This window comes from Sparassis crispa (assembly GCF_003851025.1).
Source record: "Sparassis crispa DNA, contig_000013F, whole genome shotgun sequence".
Taxonomy (NCBI): Eukaryota; Fungi; Basidiomycota; class Agaricomycetes; order Polyporales; family Sparassidaceae; genus Sparassis; species Sparassis crispa.
The window spans coordinates 434,763-450,795 of record NW_020939760.1 but is presented as its reverse complement, the minus strand read 5'-3'; the positions used below and the strand labels follow the sequence as shown (position 1 = coordinate 450,795).

Here is a 16,033-nt window from a genome sequence, read left to right as displayed (position 1 = left end):
TCAAAAAGTTAGTGCAATTGTTACCATGTTCGTATGGTCTAACGCCTCACAAGTAGAGCCGTCCGAAGTGACAGCTAAATTCAGAACTTTTGTAGACGGTTCTCGTTGAAACTGAACCTCCCGATTCTTGTTTGTGGCGCAACGTTTTGGTGCGGGACAAATAAACCCAAATGTGGATACTCACTGGCAAGCGCTCGCTGGAGATCCGGCGGCAATCCAACGACACCAACTAACTCACACTACAAAAAAACTAAAAAGCTACAAATAACCAAAACTCACCAATTCCACCCTATACTCATCCAAAGCCCTCTATTAGAGGCTCTGTCACTTCCATCTCGTCTTCTTTGACTGGGGTCACTATTGCGGAAGCAACAACTCCGTCATCATTGACAATGTCCAAGTCTGATATGCCTCCTCCTGAGAAGGAGGCAGAAATTAACAAGATATTTTCCGAATATGAATCATTGGCGACTCATACTTGTTCAATGGCAAAGGTATGTTAGCATTTATTTAGCAGGGATGTGACTTACAACACGTGATCCGAAGTCTCATCGAGCCCGGCCGTGTCTCATTTTCCGCCCTTTCCCAGCCAATACGAAGTTGGCTTGCATTAGGGTATCTACATATGTCCGACTCTAGTAGGATAAATGATCATAGATGTCTCGTGTATTCAACGCAGAGCCAGGTTGGTTCTCAAATATCAAGAGGCTTCCTGCAGATAACGAGATACATGGGGGTGAAGAGCTGACGGACGAAGTTGGCATACAGCACGACAACACGGAAAAAATGAACGCGAACGCACTTTATTCCGACCACCCTCAACGAGCGCGTCGCCGGCGATCTTCAGAGTCTCGCCAACCTCCCACGTACCCTTGGGCACGATGCCGACCTGTTCGATGAACCACAGACCCCAGTGCGTGACAATCTTGCCGCTCCAGCTCATACGCCAGACTGTTAACAGATCCCACGCCGTCTGCGCCTTGAAGATGTCGCCTTCCAGGGGGTAGTACCACGGGACATCGTCCGGGCGTTCCGCGAGATCCTCCTCATGTTCAATCTCGAAGCCGACGGAGAGCATCGCCTGGCGTGCCTTCGCCAGCGGCCGCATCTCAGGGATGCCGTTGCCGATCTCGATGCGGTGAGCGAGCTCCCTGTGCGAGGGAATCTTGGGATCCCATGCATCGGTCATACACCACTCGTACACGCCGAACACCCCTCCCGGTTTCAGCACCTGCTTGATCTGGTCGTACACGCCCTCCCAGGAAGGAGCGTGCACGGTCGCCTCAATGGCGTACACTACAGTAAAGTGAGCCGACAAACAAAACTGCACACGACCACACGACTCACCCGCATCGAACGAGTTCGGCCCGAACTTCTCGACGAGCTTCATGAAATCGCCCTCTACGAAGGAAACCTGGTTCGACAGCGACGCCTTCTGCGTGAATCGCTTCGCACGGCCGACCTGGAACGCATTGTTGTTGATACCGACGATGTCAACGCCGGCAAAGCGGGCAACTTCGCGCGCAGGACCACCAATTCCACAGCCGACGTCAAGGACTCTCATACCAGGACGCAGCGACATCTGTGCCGCGAGATAGTGCTCGTGACGCGCAAGCCCCGCCTGGAAGCCCTCGCCCTTGTAAAACCGGCAGAAGTGAAAGGAACGCGACCATCCGAACTCGTACAGACCCGTCGCGCCGTCATAGTATCCTGCGTTTATACGTCAAAATCATACGCGACTGTGTGAGACCACCGGCACACTGACCATTGATAACGTCCGCATAGTTCATGACACGGTTGTCGGTGTCGACCTGAGCTTCTTTGCTGGAGTCTTCTTGGAAGAACTTTGTGTAGTTCTGGATGCGCGAGCCGACACGGCCGTCAGCGAGAGAATCGGTTGCCACAGGCGACATTTTAAAGCTGGGGTACATCGTTAGTGTCGCTTGTACCTCGTGTCGTATGGAATGAGACCAAAGCAAGAGGGAAAACTTACGGAAGGACAGGGATAGACGACGCACGGCAGACAAGGGTGAACGGAGGTGAACGAGTGGCAAGAGACGGTGTCTCAGGGAATATTTATGCGTTCATGCCCACGAAGCGAGGATTACGATTTTCCTTGGACGAATCTGTCGTCCCACTCTCAAATATTCTGATCCACCAATCACAATATTCTTCCAAGGCTCGTTTGGTTATTTGACTATGTGGTCCCCGGATACCTCTGCGGGTCCCGGATACTTTTAGGGTGAAACCCCGGACAGCGGATAGCGCGTACATCAGCAAAAGTCAACTTTTGGTTACCTCCATTTAGCTTCGTTATCTCCTTAATTAAGGAGGTCTCCGTTCTTATTTGGGCAATTAAAGCCAATCAGGGTGAATAATGGACGAATAAGAGAAGAGATCTCCTTATTTTTCCTTAATCAAGGGAATAACACCGGTAAGCAAAAGTTGACTTTTGCTGATGTAACTGATATTCAACGCCAACTCATAGTCACTGGTAACTGAAGGACAGGCGCGGGAACTTCCCATCTATCTTAGTGCGACTTGCCTTGCACATGAATGCATGTACAAGACGCAAACAAGACGGAACAACTTTACATCTGGGTTATGTTAGTCATTGTCCCTTCTCGTACGCTAACTGCTGACAGTGAATTTCAATGGCATCACCATGGTGGTCATTGTATACCAATTTATTATTCCCATTGACGGCGTTCGACTCGTAGCTGAATATTTGGGATCTTACCTACAGGCCCGTTCTTGGTAAAGGGGTGAACCTTCACGGAAACAATTGGCGGAGACAAATCGTAATGGTTTCAGTCATTGATCATGGCAGGATCGTGGCAGCAACATGGGATTTCCCTCAGCCATAAGCTCTTATGTGTCGCGATAATCGCTCGAAAGCATACGTAGTGTACATGTGTTGGGTATAATTTCGGTGAAACTTAGCACGCACGAATTACCTAAGCACCCGCTCGTCTTTTTTTCCGCTCCACACTTGCCTGCACAATCGGTCCTTTGTTTGAATTTCTCGACGACGCCGTAACGAGACCGTTGGTCACATCCATCGACTTGTCCGAGTCAGAAGGTACCCCGGCGAAGACGTTTTGATAGTCCTCGATCGCGATGGCGGACTATAACACCCCCCCGGAGCTCGCTGGCCAACAGCCGCATCCATACCTGCACGAACCGCTGCTGTACATTACAGACCTGCCGGCGTATGTTAGAGATGAGGACTTGGCGGCTGTCTTACAACACTGCGCCCCGTTCAGACCACTCATCCCTCGAGACGGCTCGAACAGACCGCTGTCGGGCACGATCGAGTTCAAGTACATGGAGAAAGGTGAGTGGCGCCCTCGCTAGGATAGTCGTGAATGCTCAGACGACCCGGGACTGGACGCCACACACAGCTGAAAAGGCACTCGCGACGCTACACTCACGTCCGATCCCTGGCCTGCAGCCGCCTGTGTCCCTCATGTTGTCGCCTTACCCGTCCACGACGCCACCGACGCCGCTCCCTCCTCCGTCCGCCTCACCGCGGCTGGTGAAGCATCTGCCGTCGGGGTACACGGACTCGCAGCTGTACGACCTCTTCCGGCCGTTCGGCGCGCTCGCGTCCGTGCGCATCCAAGCCGGGTTCGGGAAGGACACCGGGGTGGTGGAGTTCTGGAGAGAAGAAGATGCGCGGGAGGCGGAGGAAGCGATGCACTGCGCTGACGTGGAGGGCCAGAACATCGCGGTACAGATATACCAGCCACGGCGGGCTGGTGCTACGATCTCGGACTTCAGTCCCACTGCACCCGTGTTCGTGCCCACAGGGTCGGTGTTTCCGTACCCGACTCAGGTGAGTGTGCGGCGCATGGGGATCATTCTCTCAGCTGATCGGATGCGCACAGTACTCGCCGCCACGTTCTTCGCCGTTCCAGAGCCGACAAGCGGTGTTCCTTCACGGACCAGGACAGCAGGTGCAGCTGGCACCACTGTCGGGACCCGGATCGACGAGTCACAGCGGACTGATCGATCCGTGCAATTTGTTCATTAAAGTGAGGGCGGGTGCGCTCGCGGGATAGTGGTTGCTGACGCTGGTCGCGATAGAATTTGGACACGTCGATCGACTCAAACGGTCTGTTCACTCATTTCCGACAGGTAGGTGTCGTCTGCTGCTGCACTTTCTCGTTATTCCCGCTCACGGCGTCGTACAGTTCGGTCAGATCGTCAGGTGAGTGCGTTCGGAATGGTCAGGAACTCAGTTTTCTGAAACTTTGCACAGCGCGAGGGTGATGCGAAACGAGAATGGCGAGAGTCGCGGATTCGGCTTTGTCTCTTACCAAACACCTGATCAAGGTGGAGATCATCAGCTTAGAGTCTGGTCTGCGCACTGATCTCCACTTTGTCAGCCGCGGCTGCTATGCACTCAATGAACGGTATGGTGTTAGGGATAAAACAGCTCGTGGTGCGACTGCACGAGCCGAAGCAGCTGCGGCAAGAGAAGTTGGCGCAGCGTTTTGCGGGGCACAACGGGCATCCGAGAAGCAGCAGCGGTGCGACCAGTCCTACCGCGAGCGAAGCTGGGGAGAGCTATGCGGGTTGGCCGAGTCCAAGCCGTCGCTCTGCGCCATTGGGGTCGCCCATGATAGGCCATAGCGAACGCACAGACAGGGCGCGGAGGAGCTCAGGCAGTTACTACCACGTGCGCACACTCGACCACTTACGACAGTCCGATTGACTGATCTCGTCTACAGGCGGCGTTGACGGGCACGCTGAACCTCCCCATGCGCTACGACGACCTATCAGCGCTGTCCCCCGTCGTGCGCAAGGAGGTTCTCTCGGGTGATCTGAGCCGCCGCATACGGAGCATGGACAATGTCCCTGCTGAAGAGCTTGAAGCGATTGTGGATACCATTGTCAATATGTCGCTGAGTGACGTGGTGCTGGGCATTCAAGACCCAACGAAATTGGCCGAGCAAGTTGAGACCGCCAAGGCTGCACTTCATGGGCCGTCTCCTGCAAAGTCACCATCACCCTCACCCGCGGCTTCGCAAAATTCTAGCTCGTTGGATCCTACTGTGAACGCGACGGCATCGGCCCCGGACCATCCTTCGACGCCACTCTCGATGCCAGCCACTTTGTCTACTCCCCCGCGGACGGAGTCACCTTCTGGCTCCGTCGCACCTACCTCAGAGAGGGACCGCATGGCAGCGGCTGTCAGTAAACTGGAGTCTACACAAGCGGCGGAGCTCACCGAGCTATTGATGAGTCTCCCCAAGCGCGAGCGCGCCATGTGCTTGTTCAACGTAGAGGTGTTGAGAGCTAAGATTGCAGACGCGAAGCTGGTACTGGAGGTGGACGACGGGGAAGTGGTGCAGACTCCCGCGAAGACTGTTCCGGAGTTACCTGTCACGCCGCAGGCGAGGAAAATATCGACTTCTCTCACTGAGTCGCCTCAAACTCCTGACTTGTCATCCCGTGGGCCGTCTGCAACTGCTTCTCCCACTCCAGCGACGCCTAACGCGCCGACCTCGATGGTGCACACAATTGCATCTCTTGCACGCCTTCCTGCATCGGAAATCATCAAGTTGGCTAACTCCTCATCTGCCACTGGATTGCCCCTACCAAAGGCAGATCCACTCGTAGTTAAGGCCACGGATGAGTTTATTGACGGCTTGATGGATAAGACTATCCAGTTTCGCAAGCAGCAATTGGGTGATAAGCTGTATGCCGTCGTTTTGTTCGGTGCAACTGTATTTTGCAGTCTTGACTTCGACTTTTAGATTCCGTGTGGTCAAGGCGTTTGGAATCAAAGGAGCGGTATGTTCGGGTTCTAGCTTGGTGCTGGGGTTACACTGACAAGTTTGCATTCTGAAAGCCCAAAATTACGATTACTCTACTTGATCAAGATGACCTGCGCTCTCTAGCACATCTGATGAATAGCTATCCGTCAGTCCTCAAGGAGAAAGCTCACCTCGTCCAGGCTGCAAATGGCAAGTAAACGTCCATTAATCCATACCTATACATTTTTTCCAATCGTTCTACGCAATAACCCTTCCTGTTTTATCGAATTCCTCTCTTACTGCTACATCTTCCGTTCTGCTGTGAGCATTGGCATATCTCTAGGATCGCATTCTTAGTCTTCCGCAGGGGGTTGATTCATCACCGCTCATCATTTCTACGTCTGTCCGGAAGGTCGCGATCGACCACTTCTCCTACTGCACGTCATCTTTTTCTTACTTACATACCTCCACGCCTTGCGTTTACACTCCAATACCGAATACCTGTCCTTTCAGTCGTAGTCCACCACCATCTCTACACCTCCCAGTGTTCTCCTGTATTACGGCTAATCACGAACTTCATGACTTGTCTTCTGTTATTATCAATGTCCGATCGCTATTCTCTGTAGGGTGGGAGTTACGAGAACCATAGCGCTTACTTGCCAGTTGATCAGCTCGTGCAGTGAGATTTCAGAAGGTGCTCGCCGCAAAATTCGACTAACTTCACGCCGTCTGTAATGGTCGTCGTGTAAGAAATGCCTCATTCATACACGACTACTACCACGTGGGTGGTTTTTGTCATTCTCCTCGTCCCACCTCAACAATCTGAAGAATCGGTTCCTGCACGATTTTAGCTACGCTGAATAGCAAACTTTCTGCCGAAGTCGATCTCCTTTAATCGACGTTGTTGTTGAAGGGAATGCGAATCGGTGGCAATGCGACATGGAGTGGTCGCGTATGAACTTGAATGAGGCATATCTTACGCGTATCCATTCCCTAAAAATTATGAGTTATATCACAGATCACCAGGTAGAAAGGTTGGCTTATCCCTTGACACTGACACCTATCAATGGGATGTCATATCATCGTGCAGGCTCATAGTAGAGCGATTACAAATGTGTAGACGGAACTTCATACCATACAAATAACTCGATTACCAGCATACGTATCAAGAAAAACATTTTTTCCCATGGCAAAGGACCTGCAGCCTCATCGTCTCACCCTCTTCACATCACCGCCCTCACCAAGTTCGAGAGCAGCGAGTGGTTCCCTCTTTGAGTCCGCGCCCTGTGCCGACCATCCGCTGCTACCAGGAGGTGGTGCCAGCCCCATTCCTTGCGCAGGCCTTCGCATGGATGCAGCAGATTGTGCTCTATTTAATAGCGTGCTGTCAGGAAGTACAAAAGAGAAAGACGCGAGAGAGGCTCACCGCATGACGTCGGCGGAACGTTTCAGACCGATGCTGCTAATTGATGTTGCCTGCTGTGGCCGAGACGCGGACGGTAGTGGAGTGCCTGACCTGATGTTCTGTGGATTCTATATGTGCCGCATCAATAAGTCGCCCACCATTTTCTTCATCAAAGTCGGACTCACCACGCCGGGCGGAAAGTGGAAGCTTCCCGGAAGGCATCCGCTCGTAACAGGCGTCGAGCTGGGTACTGGATGTTGTGGAGGTGTGTTCTGGTTTGTGTGTAACTTCGCACTCATTTGCTGCTGTGGCTTAGCCATCGGCGCTGAGGCGCGTTGTGGCGGCGCTTTGGTCTGCTGTTGTGGAGTAGGTGCTTGTGGTGGCTGCTGCTTCTGCTCCTGCTGCTGCGGCGGTGCGGGTGCTGGCGGTCGCTGTTGCTGCTGCAGTGGATGGATTGGAGCGGGAGGTTGCTGCCGCTGTACTTTCGTCTCGCTCGATGGGCCACCGCTCGACCCCTCAAAGTCGATCGGTCGGCCCAAGCCCTCCCCGAGGTCTATCGTGGCGAGTATCGCGTCGTCGTCGGAGTCGAACCGGAAGGAGTCATCGTCGTCGAGGACCTGTGCCTCCGCGGGTTCTGGCGCTGGTGCCGGCGCCGGAGGCTGGGGTAGTGGTGCAGGAACGGCGACGGGAGCGGGAGCAGAGGGCACGGCGAATGTCACTTTGCGCTCCTGCGGTGTGGCGCGATTCTGCTGTTGCTGTTGCTGTTGCTGTGGCCGTTGGTTTTGCTGGTTCTGCTGGTGCTGGTGCTGGTGCTGGTGCTGGTGCTGGTGCTGGTGCTGCTGGTGCTGTTGCTGTGGTCGCTGGTTCTGCTGATTCTGCTGCTGCTGCTGCTGCTGTCGGCCTTGCATTACTCCGGAGGGTGTCTGCACCGGTGTGTTCATCGAGCGCACTGGCACCGGCCCTCTTGCATTCGGCGTGGACATCGCAGCCGGTGGTGGTCCCGAGACATCGCGCATATGTGGTGGGACAGCATTGTGCACTGGCCGCGGCTGGGGTGCGGAGGTGGAGACCGCATTGAGGTGGGTGAATGTGGGTGGTTCTGGTTTGATCGGTACAGTAGAGGTAGAGGCGGAATTGAGGCCCGAGGGTATGTTGGTGCTGGTCGTGGTGGTCATGCTGATATCTGGTTTGGACTCGGAGAACTCGGGGCGGCGGTGGAGCTCGCTTTTCTCAAATTTCGGCTGGGGATTGGGTAAGCGCACGGTGAAAAGAGAGACCAGCGGCGAGCCAGACTCACTGGCGGGACTTTGATCTTGATGACCTCTTGCGTGTATGACTTGTCATACAGACAGTTCCCTAGGAGGTTGCCGAAGTTGCGGAGCGTACGCTTCACTGCGTCCGTCACAGCTTCCTTCTTGCACTGTTGTGTGCGCGTGATGGTGTGAACAATCAAGGACGAGGCAGTACTTACCTTGTCGAGCGCTGCGCCCTTACTCTTGGAGTTCTCCAGTAGCCCGTAGCCCACGTCTTCATGGAACACCCCGTCCCGCAGCGTCACACGCACGACAGCCGTTACACCGACGTTGTACCGCTTCGACTCGTCATTAAAGTCGATGAAGTCAGCAGTCAGATTGATTACGCTTGTGCTCCATCCGTTGAACCCAAAACTGAGGGAAGACACGCTCATTAGAGTAACATATTCATCTAGAATCAGAAAAGGAACCGACACTTCGTTTGCCAGGTTGATAATTTTCCAACCTATGTGCCAAAAAAGAGTGTCAGATCTGAAAGACATCCCATGGGTGCCAAGGCCAGCCTCAACCACGCCCGGAGATGTAAGCACTCGCTGGACAAAACCTCGCGCAGGTGACATGAGCTGGGCGTGGCAGAGTCGACCTTAATGGTAGAAATAGCTTTGGGATTTGTCTCAGTGCAGGCTCGAACATATTCCCCAAAACGTCCAATCCGATATTGGTAAAAACTTTGCCCAGAGTTTTAGCGCGTAGAACGTCTGACATCGATGACTTTACGCCAGCATACAATCAGCTTCAGAGTACGGGTGGTGACAGCTGGCCGGGCATCAATGTCGGGAGTGGTAGAAAAGTATCGAAACTGTCTGTCGGCCACTTCAACCCAGAGTTCAAGACACGTTGCCGCTATAGCGGCAGCCTGCACCATCTCGTCTGCATAGTGGTGGAACAAGGCCGGTCACCGCTCCCTGCACTACGATCGGAGGTTGACAGATTCCGAGGGATTCATTTCTGCAACCGGATTGGACATATTGAGGGATATGGCTGAAGTAGAACGCGTAACCACTGGATCATCATCCACCAACAGGTGAGAGTACCACGAGGTAACGCGCTGACTCGTGCAGAGGCTACGAAGGCCATATGTTGTTTCCACAGGTGTATCCGAATGAAGACGCACCAGAATAACAGGTAAAATTCAAATAAAGAAGGTACCTTCAGCATATGTTAACTTGGGTCCCCCACCAGGCCCTGGTCTCTGCGAGATGTACTCCGGGCCAAGCTTCTTGTCGAGCTTCGCCTGCAGCGTGGCAATCCTCTTCGCCGTGTCTTCCGAGAGGTCCATGAACGACGGTTGAAACGAGAATGAGGATTGAGAGGGTATTCCGTGCATTTGTGGCGCGAACGACATTGATCCGTGTGTGGCGATCTGTAGAGAACTCGCAGCTAATGGTTGGCAGTATTGCTGGGAAGAGAGGAAAGAGTCGACGAGATGGCCACTGAAAGCTCCCGCCATATGAGGGATCCAAGAAGACAAGAAAACAATAGGACTCAGTGGCCACTGGCAGTAGCCAAAAGTGGCTGAGATGATTCACGCTGAGAACGCGCGCACGCTTGCATGGTCACGTGATGGCGTCAGCGCGCCCCCACTGACTCGATGCGAATAAGGATTTTCCTTCCTCCTCCATTCCCCTTTCGCCGCGAGTAGAATATCAGTCGCGTCGCTGGCGGTCGTCATGAAATTCTCGCGTCTCTCTTTCTCGGCGAATACACCATTGATCTCTAGAAATGCGATGTCTTGCCCAGCTTTGGAAGTCGACATGAAGACAACGTGATGCCAGTGTGATTGTGCTGGACATGCACACACAAAGTTTGATATTAATGAGTTGAGAACACGCATACTTCGGCCGCGTCCTATGTCCTTTCCGCGCTTCGCAGTTCCGTCCACGCGGAGCGTTTCGGTCGAAGGCCTCGGCACAGTTATATGGGCAACTGTTGCACGTCTGCTTCCCGTCTTATCACTGCTTGCAGCTGGCGTGCCACTGCTCCTGAACTTTCTGTACCTGTCCACTGTTCTTCTTGGTTTCCCTGTCGTTCGGAAGCCTTTACTGCTGTTTGTATCCCGGCGCCATGTCTTATCTTCTTCTCATCGCTTGCCTGGTACTTGGTGCCATATATGTCGTATCACTCAAATTCTTGCGTCGTGATATTTCTTCCCTCCCTCCGGGACCGCCTGGGTTGCCTGTCATCGGCAATGTGCTAGATATCCCTGCTGATCGTCCTACCTGGCTCACGTTCGCCGACTGGGCGAAGAAATATGGTAAGCGGTAAATCTCCTCTTAAATGCATCGAGAGTCGACCGGCATGTGTTTTAGGTGATATAGTACACATCTCATTGCTAGGTCAATCCTCTGTTATCCTCAGCTCTCCGGAAATCATCTACGAGCTGTTCGACAGGAGAGGTGCTATATATTCTGACCGACCCAGTCTGCCTATGGCTGGTGACTTGTATGTTGGTCATTGATATCTTTCGTTCCCTCACCAATTTTACGACCTAGGGTCGGATATGTGGACTCCGTACCACTGTGCCCCTATGGCAGTCGCCACAGAGAGTACCGCAGGATGATGTCCACCGGGAGTGTTCTGAGCCCTCGCAAGGCATCTGAGCTATATCCCGTACAGGAGCAGAAATCTCGAGAACTCCTCATGAGAATCATGAACTCCCAGGCACAGCTGCGATCACAGCTCCGGTGGCGCGTAAAAGTTGGATGCGACTGTGCAAATTTTCTGACCGTTTCTCAGGGTAATAGCCGCCATCGTCTTCCAAATATCTCACGGATACACTGTGCTGGACATGAACGACCCACTAGTCCAGCTGGCTGAGCAGGCGAACCACGAATTTGCGTTATCCACTATCCCTGGCGCGTATCTTGTCGATGTTTTACCTATTTGTAAGTGGTTTGTCTGGGCCATAAATGTGCCATTTCATTCTTGATGTCCAGTACGATACGTTCCGGACTGGTTACCTGGCGTGCACTTCAAGACACAGGCGAACCAATGGCGCCGGACGACGGAGCGCTTGCGGGACGAGGCGTATGAGTCTGTCAAGGCACAAGTGGTCTGTCACATTCTAATCTCCGCAAAAAGAGACTAATGACACTATCGCTATTCTAGGCTGAAGGTACAGCTGCCCCTTCGTTCACGACGACTATCCTGGAAGAGAACCCTCGTCTTCGCGATGAAGATGACATTGTACTCCGATGGGCATCGACCTCGTTCTATTCCGGTTCGTGTTGTCGTTCTAAACCGAGATCACTGTCATCTCATACCTTGCACAGCGGGCGCCGACACCGTAAGTAAGCCAGTCTTACGCACTGCACTCACTTCACGTGAGTCGTCCAGAGCGTTTCTGCCCTCGAGTCATTTTTCCTCGCCATGTCGCTGTACCCCGACGTCCAACGGACTGCCCAAGCCGAAATACACCAAGTGGTGGGTCCGAGTCGCCTGCCAGGGTTTGTCGACCGCCCAAACTTGCCCTATGTGGAGGCGCTGCTCAACGAAGTACATCGTTGGAATCCAGTAGCTCCCCTCGGTGATACTCTCTTCGGTTGCAACGAGATTCAGCCAACTTATAGTCCGCTGCTACCAGCCCTTCCGCACAGATTGATACGGGACGATGTTATCGACGACTACCTTCTTCCTGCAGGATCCACTGTATTCGCTAATAACTGGTACAGGATCTATCTCTTTGTCCTTTTGTGTGTACTGACGCGTAAGTCAGGGCAATCTTACATGACCCAGTGAGATATCCCGATCCATTCAAATTCATGCCAGAGAGGTATCTCGCCAACAATTCAGATGGTATTAACCCAGAACCGACGAAGTTTACTTTTGGCTACGGAAGAAGGTTAGAAGCACGTCGGCGTTCCGTTGTTTCGATGATGGTGGCTTATGTCTCCACCTCACTGTCAGAGTCTGTCCAGGCCAAGGTCTCGCGGATACCTCTCTCTTCATCATCATAGCGAGGATTCTCGCGGTGTTTGATGTATCGAAGGCCGTCGATCCTCGTGGTATGCTGATTGAACCGAATGAAGACTATACAACCGGTATGATCAGGTATGAAACATCAGTATATACCGGTCTCATCGGGCGCAGCTAAGCGAGATCACTAGTCATCCCAAGACACTCGATTGTCGTGTCGCCCCTCGATCAGCTGATGCGGAGAGGTTGATATCGGGCTATGGACATGGAAGTAAATGTCGCTGAATGACTAAGTGTTTCTCGAGCAAAATGGTTTCGTTGTGTCATTCAAATCGGAGATCTGCATATTGTCAACTCATTGCTAGTCTACTCGAGTCGTATGTGGCCTGCCCCGCTGTCTTGATGACAGTCTCAATGATCCTGCCTCCCGACGCGTCGCTGAGTGTATCCTGAAGGTAGTCGGGACAAGATTCCAGAGTCAATGCAAGAAAAACGTCGTGTACCAGGCCCTGGCCCAATGTGCACAAAGTCACAGATAGTTCCCCAGATGACATAGACCTGTATATGGTAGCATAAAGCAGAGAAATGGAGGATTGCCTTGACAAGAGGCAGATAGTCTGAGAACGTTAAATCCCGTTGTCTCTTATCGCATTTGGGAGAAACGGTAATAGAGCCGCCCGGAAACGAAACGGTACGCAGGCCATCAGTACGTTCACTTCATTACTTCCAGAATTTAAGGCAGAATATGCTTCAGACTGTCCTGGAGAGACCCTATGAGCTTGCCCGAGCTATTTGTGCCCGTTTGGACGCCGTCGAGCTTCCATCGTCCCCTAGGCCTCAGGTTCAATAGTATGATATCTTTGATGAAGCGTCTTGCACTCCTTCGCAGGAAAAGCGTGGAATTCGTGGCTCGGCATTCCCAATTCTGATGATCTACTGTATTTTCTCCAGCTCGATGGGCGTAAAGGTACAAGATTGTAACGTACAACTATTCATTGCAGGATATATCTCCATCAAGAAACATTTCATCCGAAGCCTTCGCAAGAGATCCCTAGACCGTGTACCGCTTTAAACCATTTCGCTATTATCTTTCATTGTGATTATGGAACATAACGGAAGTTAGGTGTCTGAAGAGACAGGGTCAGAGTCATGCGCACGGATGAAAGGAGATGCCATACAAGATCAGCCAGCTCCAACGTATCCACGGTCTCATCCGGGATTGGTTTGCCATATTTCCGGTCTCTCCGTGCGTTCTCCATCCGGAAGTAGGTCTGAGCGATGCGGCGAACGAGTCAACGGTGTTGCTTTTCCTGAGGGGAGTAGGGTCACTTACGGTAAGACCGATTGCAATGGTGGCAGAGAGGAACAGGAGAGCACAAGTCACTATAAGGTACATGTTCGTAAACCTGAAACAGTAAAGTCCTAACCTAACTCACCGGCAAACCCCTTACTGATTCATCCAAGAACGGGGTAAGTACTGCTCAGATATCGAAACGAAAACAGCGAGATCGAGGCTCACATGTAACGTGGGCCTTCTGTAGACGGATAAATGTGAGATCCCAGGACGCTGCCACACTGGCCGATAGCCATGTACATGGGGATGCCAGTTGCTTTCTTTGTCTCAGAGCCCAGGTTATGCGTGACTGTTGAATGGGTTAGTTTCCATTAGGCGTCAAACACGTCGTGCAATCGTACACCATGCGATAACGACTCCGATAGTTGTGTACGTTCCACTGGTAATACAGAATGTCGCGAAATAGCGGACGTGGTTGTTATGAGGCACCGTGAGCAGCAGGCTGCGAATCAGGAGATAAGGGCGAGATCCAGTAAGGTGAAGCGAATTTTGCGCACATGTAACCAATGCCACCGAGGGCGCTCACGCCTACTACAAAGGGTCCGCGGCTCTGTAGCCTATCTGAGCAGTACGAGTTCAGGCACAGAAATACCGCTGCTACTGCATACGGCGGCACGGTAAGCAGCTGTGCACGCGCATTCGCTGAGATGATTCGGGTAAGAATTTAGAAATTCGAAATTCAAGTGAGCACTTACTGTAGCCGAAAGTAGTGATAATGGTGGGCAAGAACGCAGAAATCGAGGCCAGAGCGCAGTTCGCACCGAAGTAGATCACTCCAACGGCATAGATCTGGTAAAACGAAAGTAAATAAGATCACCACAAATGACGGAGATCAGCCCGATCATATAGCCTCACCCTCCAGTCCTTGAAGGCCGCGAAGATATGTTCTTGACAATTACGTAAGCAATCTCATATGTCAAATGACATAACAGATCGAGATACACACTTTTGTTGATCATCCTTCCGGTGTCCGCTGCCAATCCTCTGTTCGCCCGTTCCAGAGCAAGTTCTCGTTCTCGTTCATTTAGCATCGTCGTTTCTTCCGGACGGTTAGGTAGGACGAACAATGCCAACAGCCCAAGCACGATAGTCGGAGACCCCTCTATGATAAACAAGAGTCGCCAATCTGCAATAGCAGTATGTGCATGCTGCACGGCAAATGCAATTATTCCACCGAAAGCCCCTGCCACAGCGGCGAAACCGAACCAGTACGCCATGCGCATGCCCATCTCTTCTTTGGTATAGAAGAACGCTGCAATCATCCGCTATCAAAAGACAAGCAAGAAGAGAACAATGACACGAACACATATAGAGGGGAATGCCAGGGCCAAAGCCTGACTCGAAGACACCGAGGAAAACTCGCGCAACGACGAGGCCGCCGAAATCATAACCGGATGCCTGACGAGTGGAGGATATGAGTAATTACCCACGACTTATGGGGAGGAAATATGTTGACCATCAGCGTCGAGCAGATGCCCCATCCGATAGCCGAGCATCCCAGCCACAGGCGGGGAGGGCAGAGCTTAGAGACAATCGTGGCCGGGACCTGACACAGAATCTGGAGGAACATCGTCAGTGAGCAAAACGGGATCGTCGATGAGGGAAAGAGGGCACCGACATATGAGAAGAAAAATGCTGAGTTAACCCAGTCGAATAACACACCAGTGCGATCGCCGTGGAGGACATCCTTGGGCAGTCCTTGCAAGCGGGCATTTCCAAGGTTCGTCCTGTCCAAATCTAGATATATTTCCTCAATTCACTGGTGCTAGCGGTGTCTGCCCCGTACTGAAGACGACACTCACAGGCGAAGAGATACAAGATACAGGCGATAGGCATGATACGGGCATCGAATCTCCTCACCAACCTCTTCTCTTCGAGAGAAGGTTGCACAGTGATAATTTGCTCGCGATCCTCAATTTTCTCATCGATAGAATCGGATTTTTCGCGGGCGGTCGACATTGCGATTCGAGATTCGAGAGAAGAAGCAGGAGAAGGGGCGCCCGGTGTTCCCCCGCCCAATACGGATACTTTAAAGCGGGGGTCACCCTCTACGCCAACTACCAGTCAGTTGACCACCCGTATCCCGGCAAGATTGCACTACACTACGGCTTGCCAGGGCGGAAAACGGAGCCGGTCCACATGAGCACTGGCGTATTTGATGCATCCCAGAGAATTATACCACACGCATACCACATGAGCGCCGAACCTCAGTGGGTCCAAGTGGCGTGCGGGCCGCTGGCTCCAGATTAGGTAGTTAAATACCACTTAGATGGCAAAAGTA

The 16,033-nt window shown here is 52.5% G+C and overlaps 6 protein-coding genes across 6 annotated transcripts; 2 read left to right on the top strand and 4 right to left on the bottom strand.

Moving 5' to 3' along the window:
* Window positions 1-693: 693 nt before the first annotated feature.
* Window positions 694-1,913, bottom strand: SCP_1401590 (Sterol 24-C-methyltransferase erg6; the record flags this gene model as incomplete). The annotated part of the gene is made up of 4 exons (XM_027763866.1): window positions 694-744; window positions 803-1,296; window positions 1,348-1,710; window positions 1,766-1,913. 4 exons carry the CDS (start codon window positions 1,911-1,913, stop codon window positions 694-696), a joined length of 1,056 nt encoding a protein of 351 aa, XP_027619667.1.
* Window positions 1,914-3,120: 1,207 nt separating this feature from the next.
* SCP_1401580 (Polyadenylate-binding protein, cytoplasmic and nuclear) lies at window positions 3,121-5,983 on the top strand (the record flags this gene model as incomplete). The annotated part of the gene is made up of 10 exons (XM_027763865.1): window positions 3,121-3,337; window positions 3,405-3,838; window positions 3,891-4,037; window positions 4,090-4,140; window positions 4,197-4,213; window positions 4,265-4,338; window positions 4,392-4,684; window positions 4,737-5,707; window positions 5,766-5,802; window positions 5,861-5,983. The coding sequence occupies 10 exons, from the start codon at window positions 3,121-3,123 to the stop codon at window positions 5,981-5,983; spliced, it is 2,364 nt and encodes a 787-aa protein (XP_027619666.1).
* Window positions 5,984-6,971: 988 nt separating this feature from the next.
* On the bottom strand, window positions 6,972-9,043 carry SCP_1401570 (DNA repair and recombination protein; the record flags this gene model as incomplete). The annotated part of the gene is made up of 6 exons (XM_027763864.1): window positions 6,972-7,134; window positions 7,192-7,298; window positions 7,356-8,411; window positions 8,468-8,590; window positions 8,642-8,837; window positions 8,898-9,043. 6 exons carry the CDS (start codon window positions 9,041-9,043, stop codon window positions 6,972-6,974), a joined length of 1,791 nt encoding a protein of 596 aa, XP_027619665.1.
* A 572-nt stretch (window positions 9,044-9,615) lies between these two features.
* On the bottom strand, window positions 9,616-9,933 carry SCP_1401560 (hypothetical protein; the record flags this gene model as incomplete). Its single annotated transcript, XM_027763863.1, has 1 exon — window positions 9,616-9,933. One exon carries the CDS (start codon window positions 9,931-9,933, stop codon window positions 9,616-9,618), a length of 318 nt encoding a protein of 105 aa, XP_027619664.1.
* Window positions 9,934-10,547: 614 nt separating this feature from the next.
* SCP_1401550 (Multifunctional cytochrome P450 monooxygenase af510) lies at window positions 10,548-12,683 on the top strand (the record flags this gene model as incomplete). The annotated part of the gene is made up of 12 exons (XM_027763862.1): window positions 10,548-10,737; window positions 10,793-10,925; window positions 10,976-11,170; window positions 11,220-11,368; window positions 11,420-11,535; window positions 11,592-11,703; window positions 11,756-11,769; window positions 11,820-12,009; window positions 12,067-12,148; window positions 12,199-12,324; window positions 12,390-12,533; window positions 12,590-12,683. The coding sequence occupies 12 exons, from the start codon at window positions 10,548-10,550 to the stop codon at window positions 12,681-12,683; spliced, it is 1,545 nt and encodes a 514-aa protein (XP_027619663.1).
* An 815-nt stretch (window positions 12,684-13,498) lies between these two features.
* SCP_1401540 (Uncharacterized transporter) lies at window positions 13,499-15,711 on the bottom strand (the record flags this gene model as incomplete). The annotated part of the gene is made up of 14 exons (XM_027763861.1): window positions 13,499-13,525; window positions 13,577-13,669; window positions 13,732-13,781; window positions 13,835-13,848; window positions 13,918-14,041; window positions 14,094-14,194; window positions 14,250-14,394; window positions 14,448-14,541; window positions 14,608-14,639; window positions 14,699-15,004; window positions 15,057-15,150; window positions 15,209-15,310; window positions 15,371-15,489; window positions 15,555-15,711. 14 exons carry the CDS (start codon window positions 15,709-15,711, stop codon window positions 13,499-13,501), a joined length of 1,458 nt encoding a protein of 485 aa, XP_027619662.1.
* Window positions 15,712-16,033: the final 322 nt, after the last annotated feature.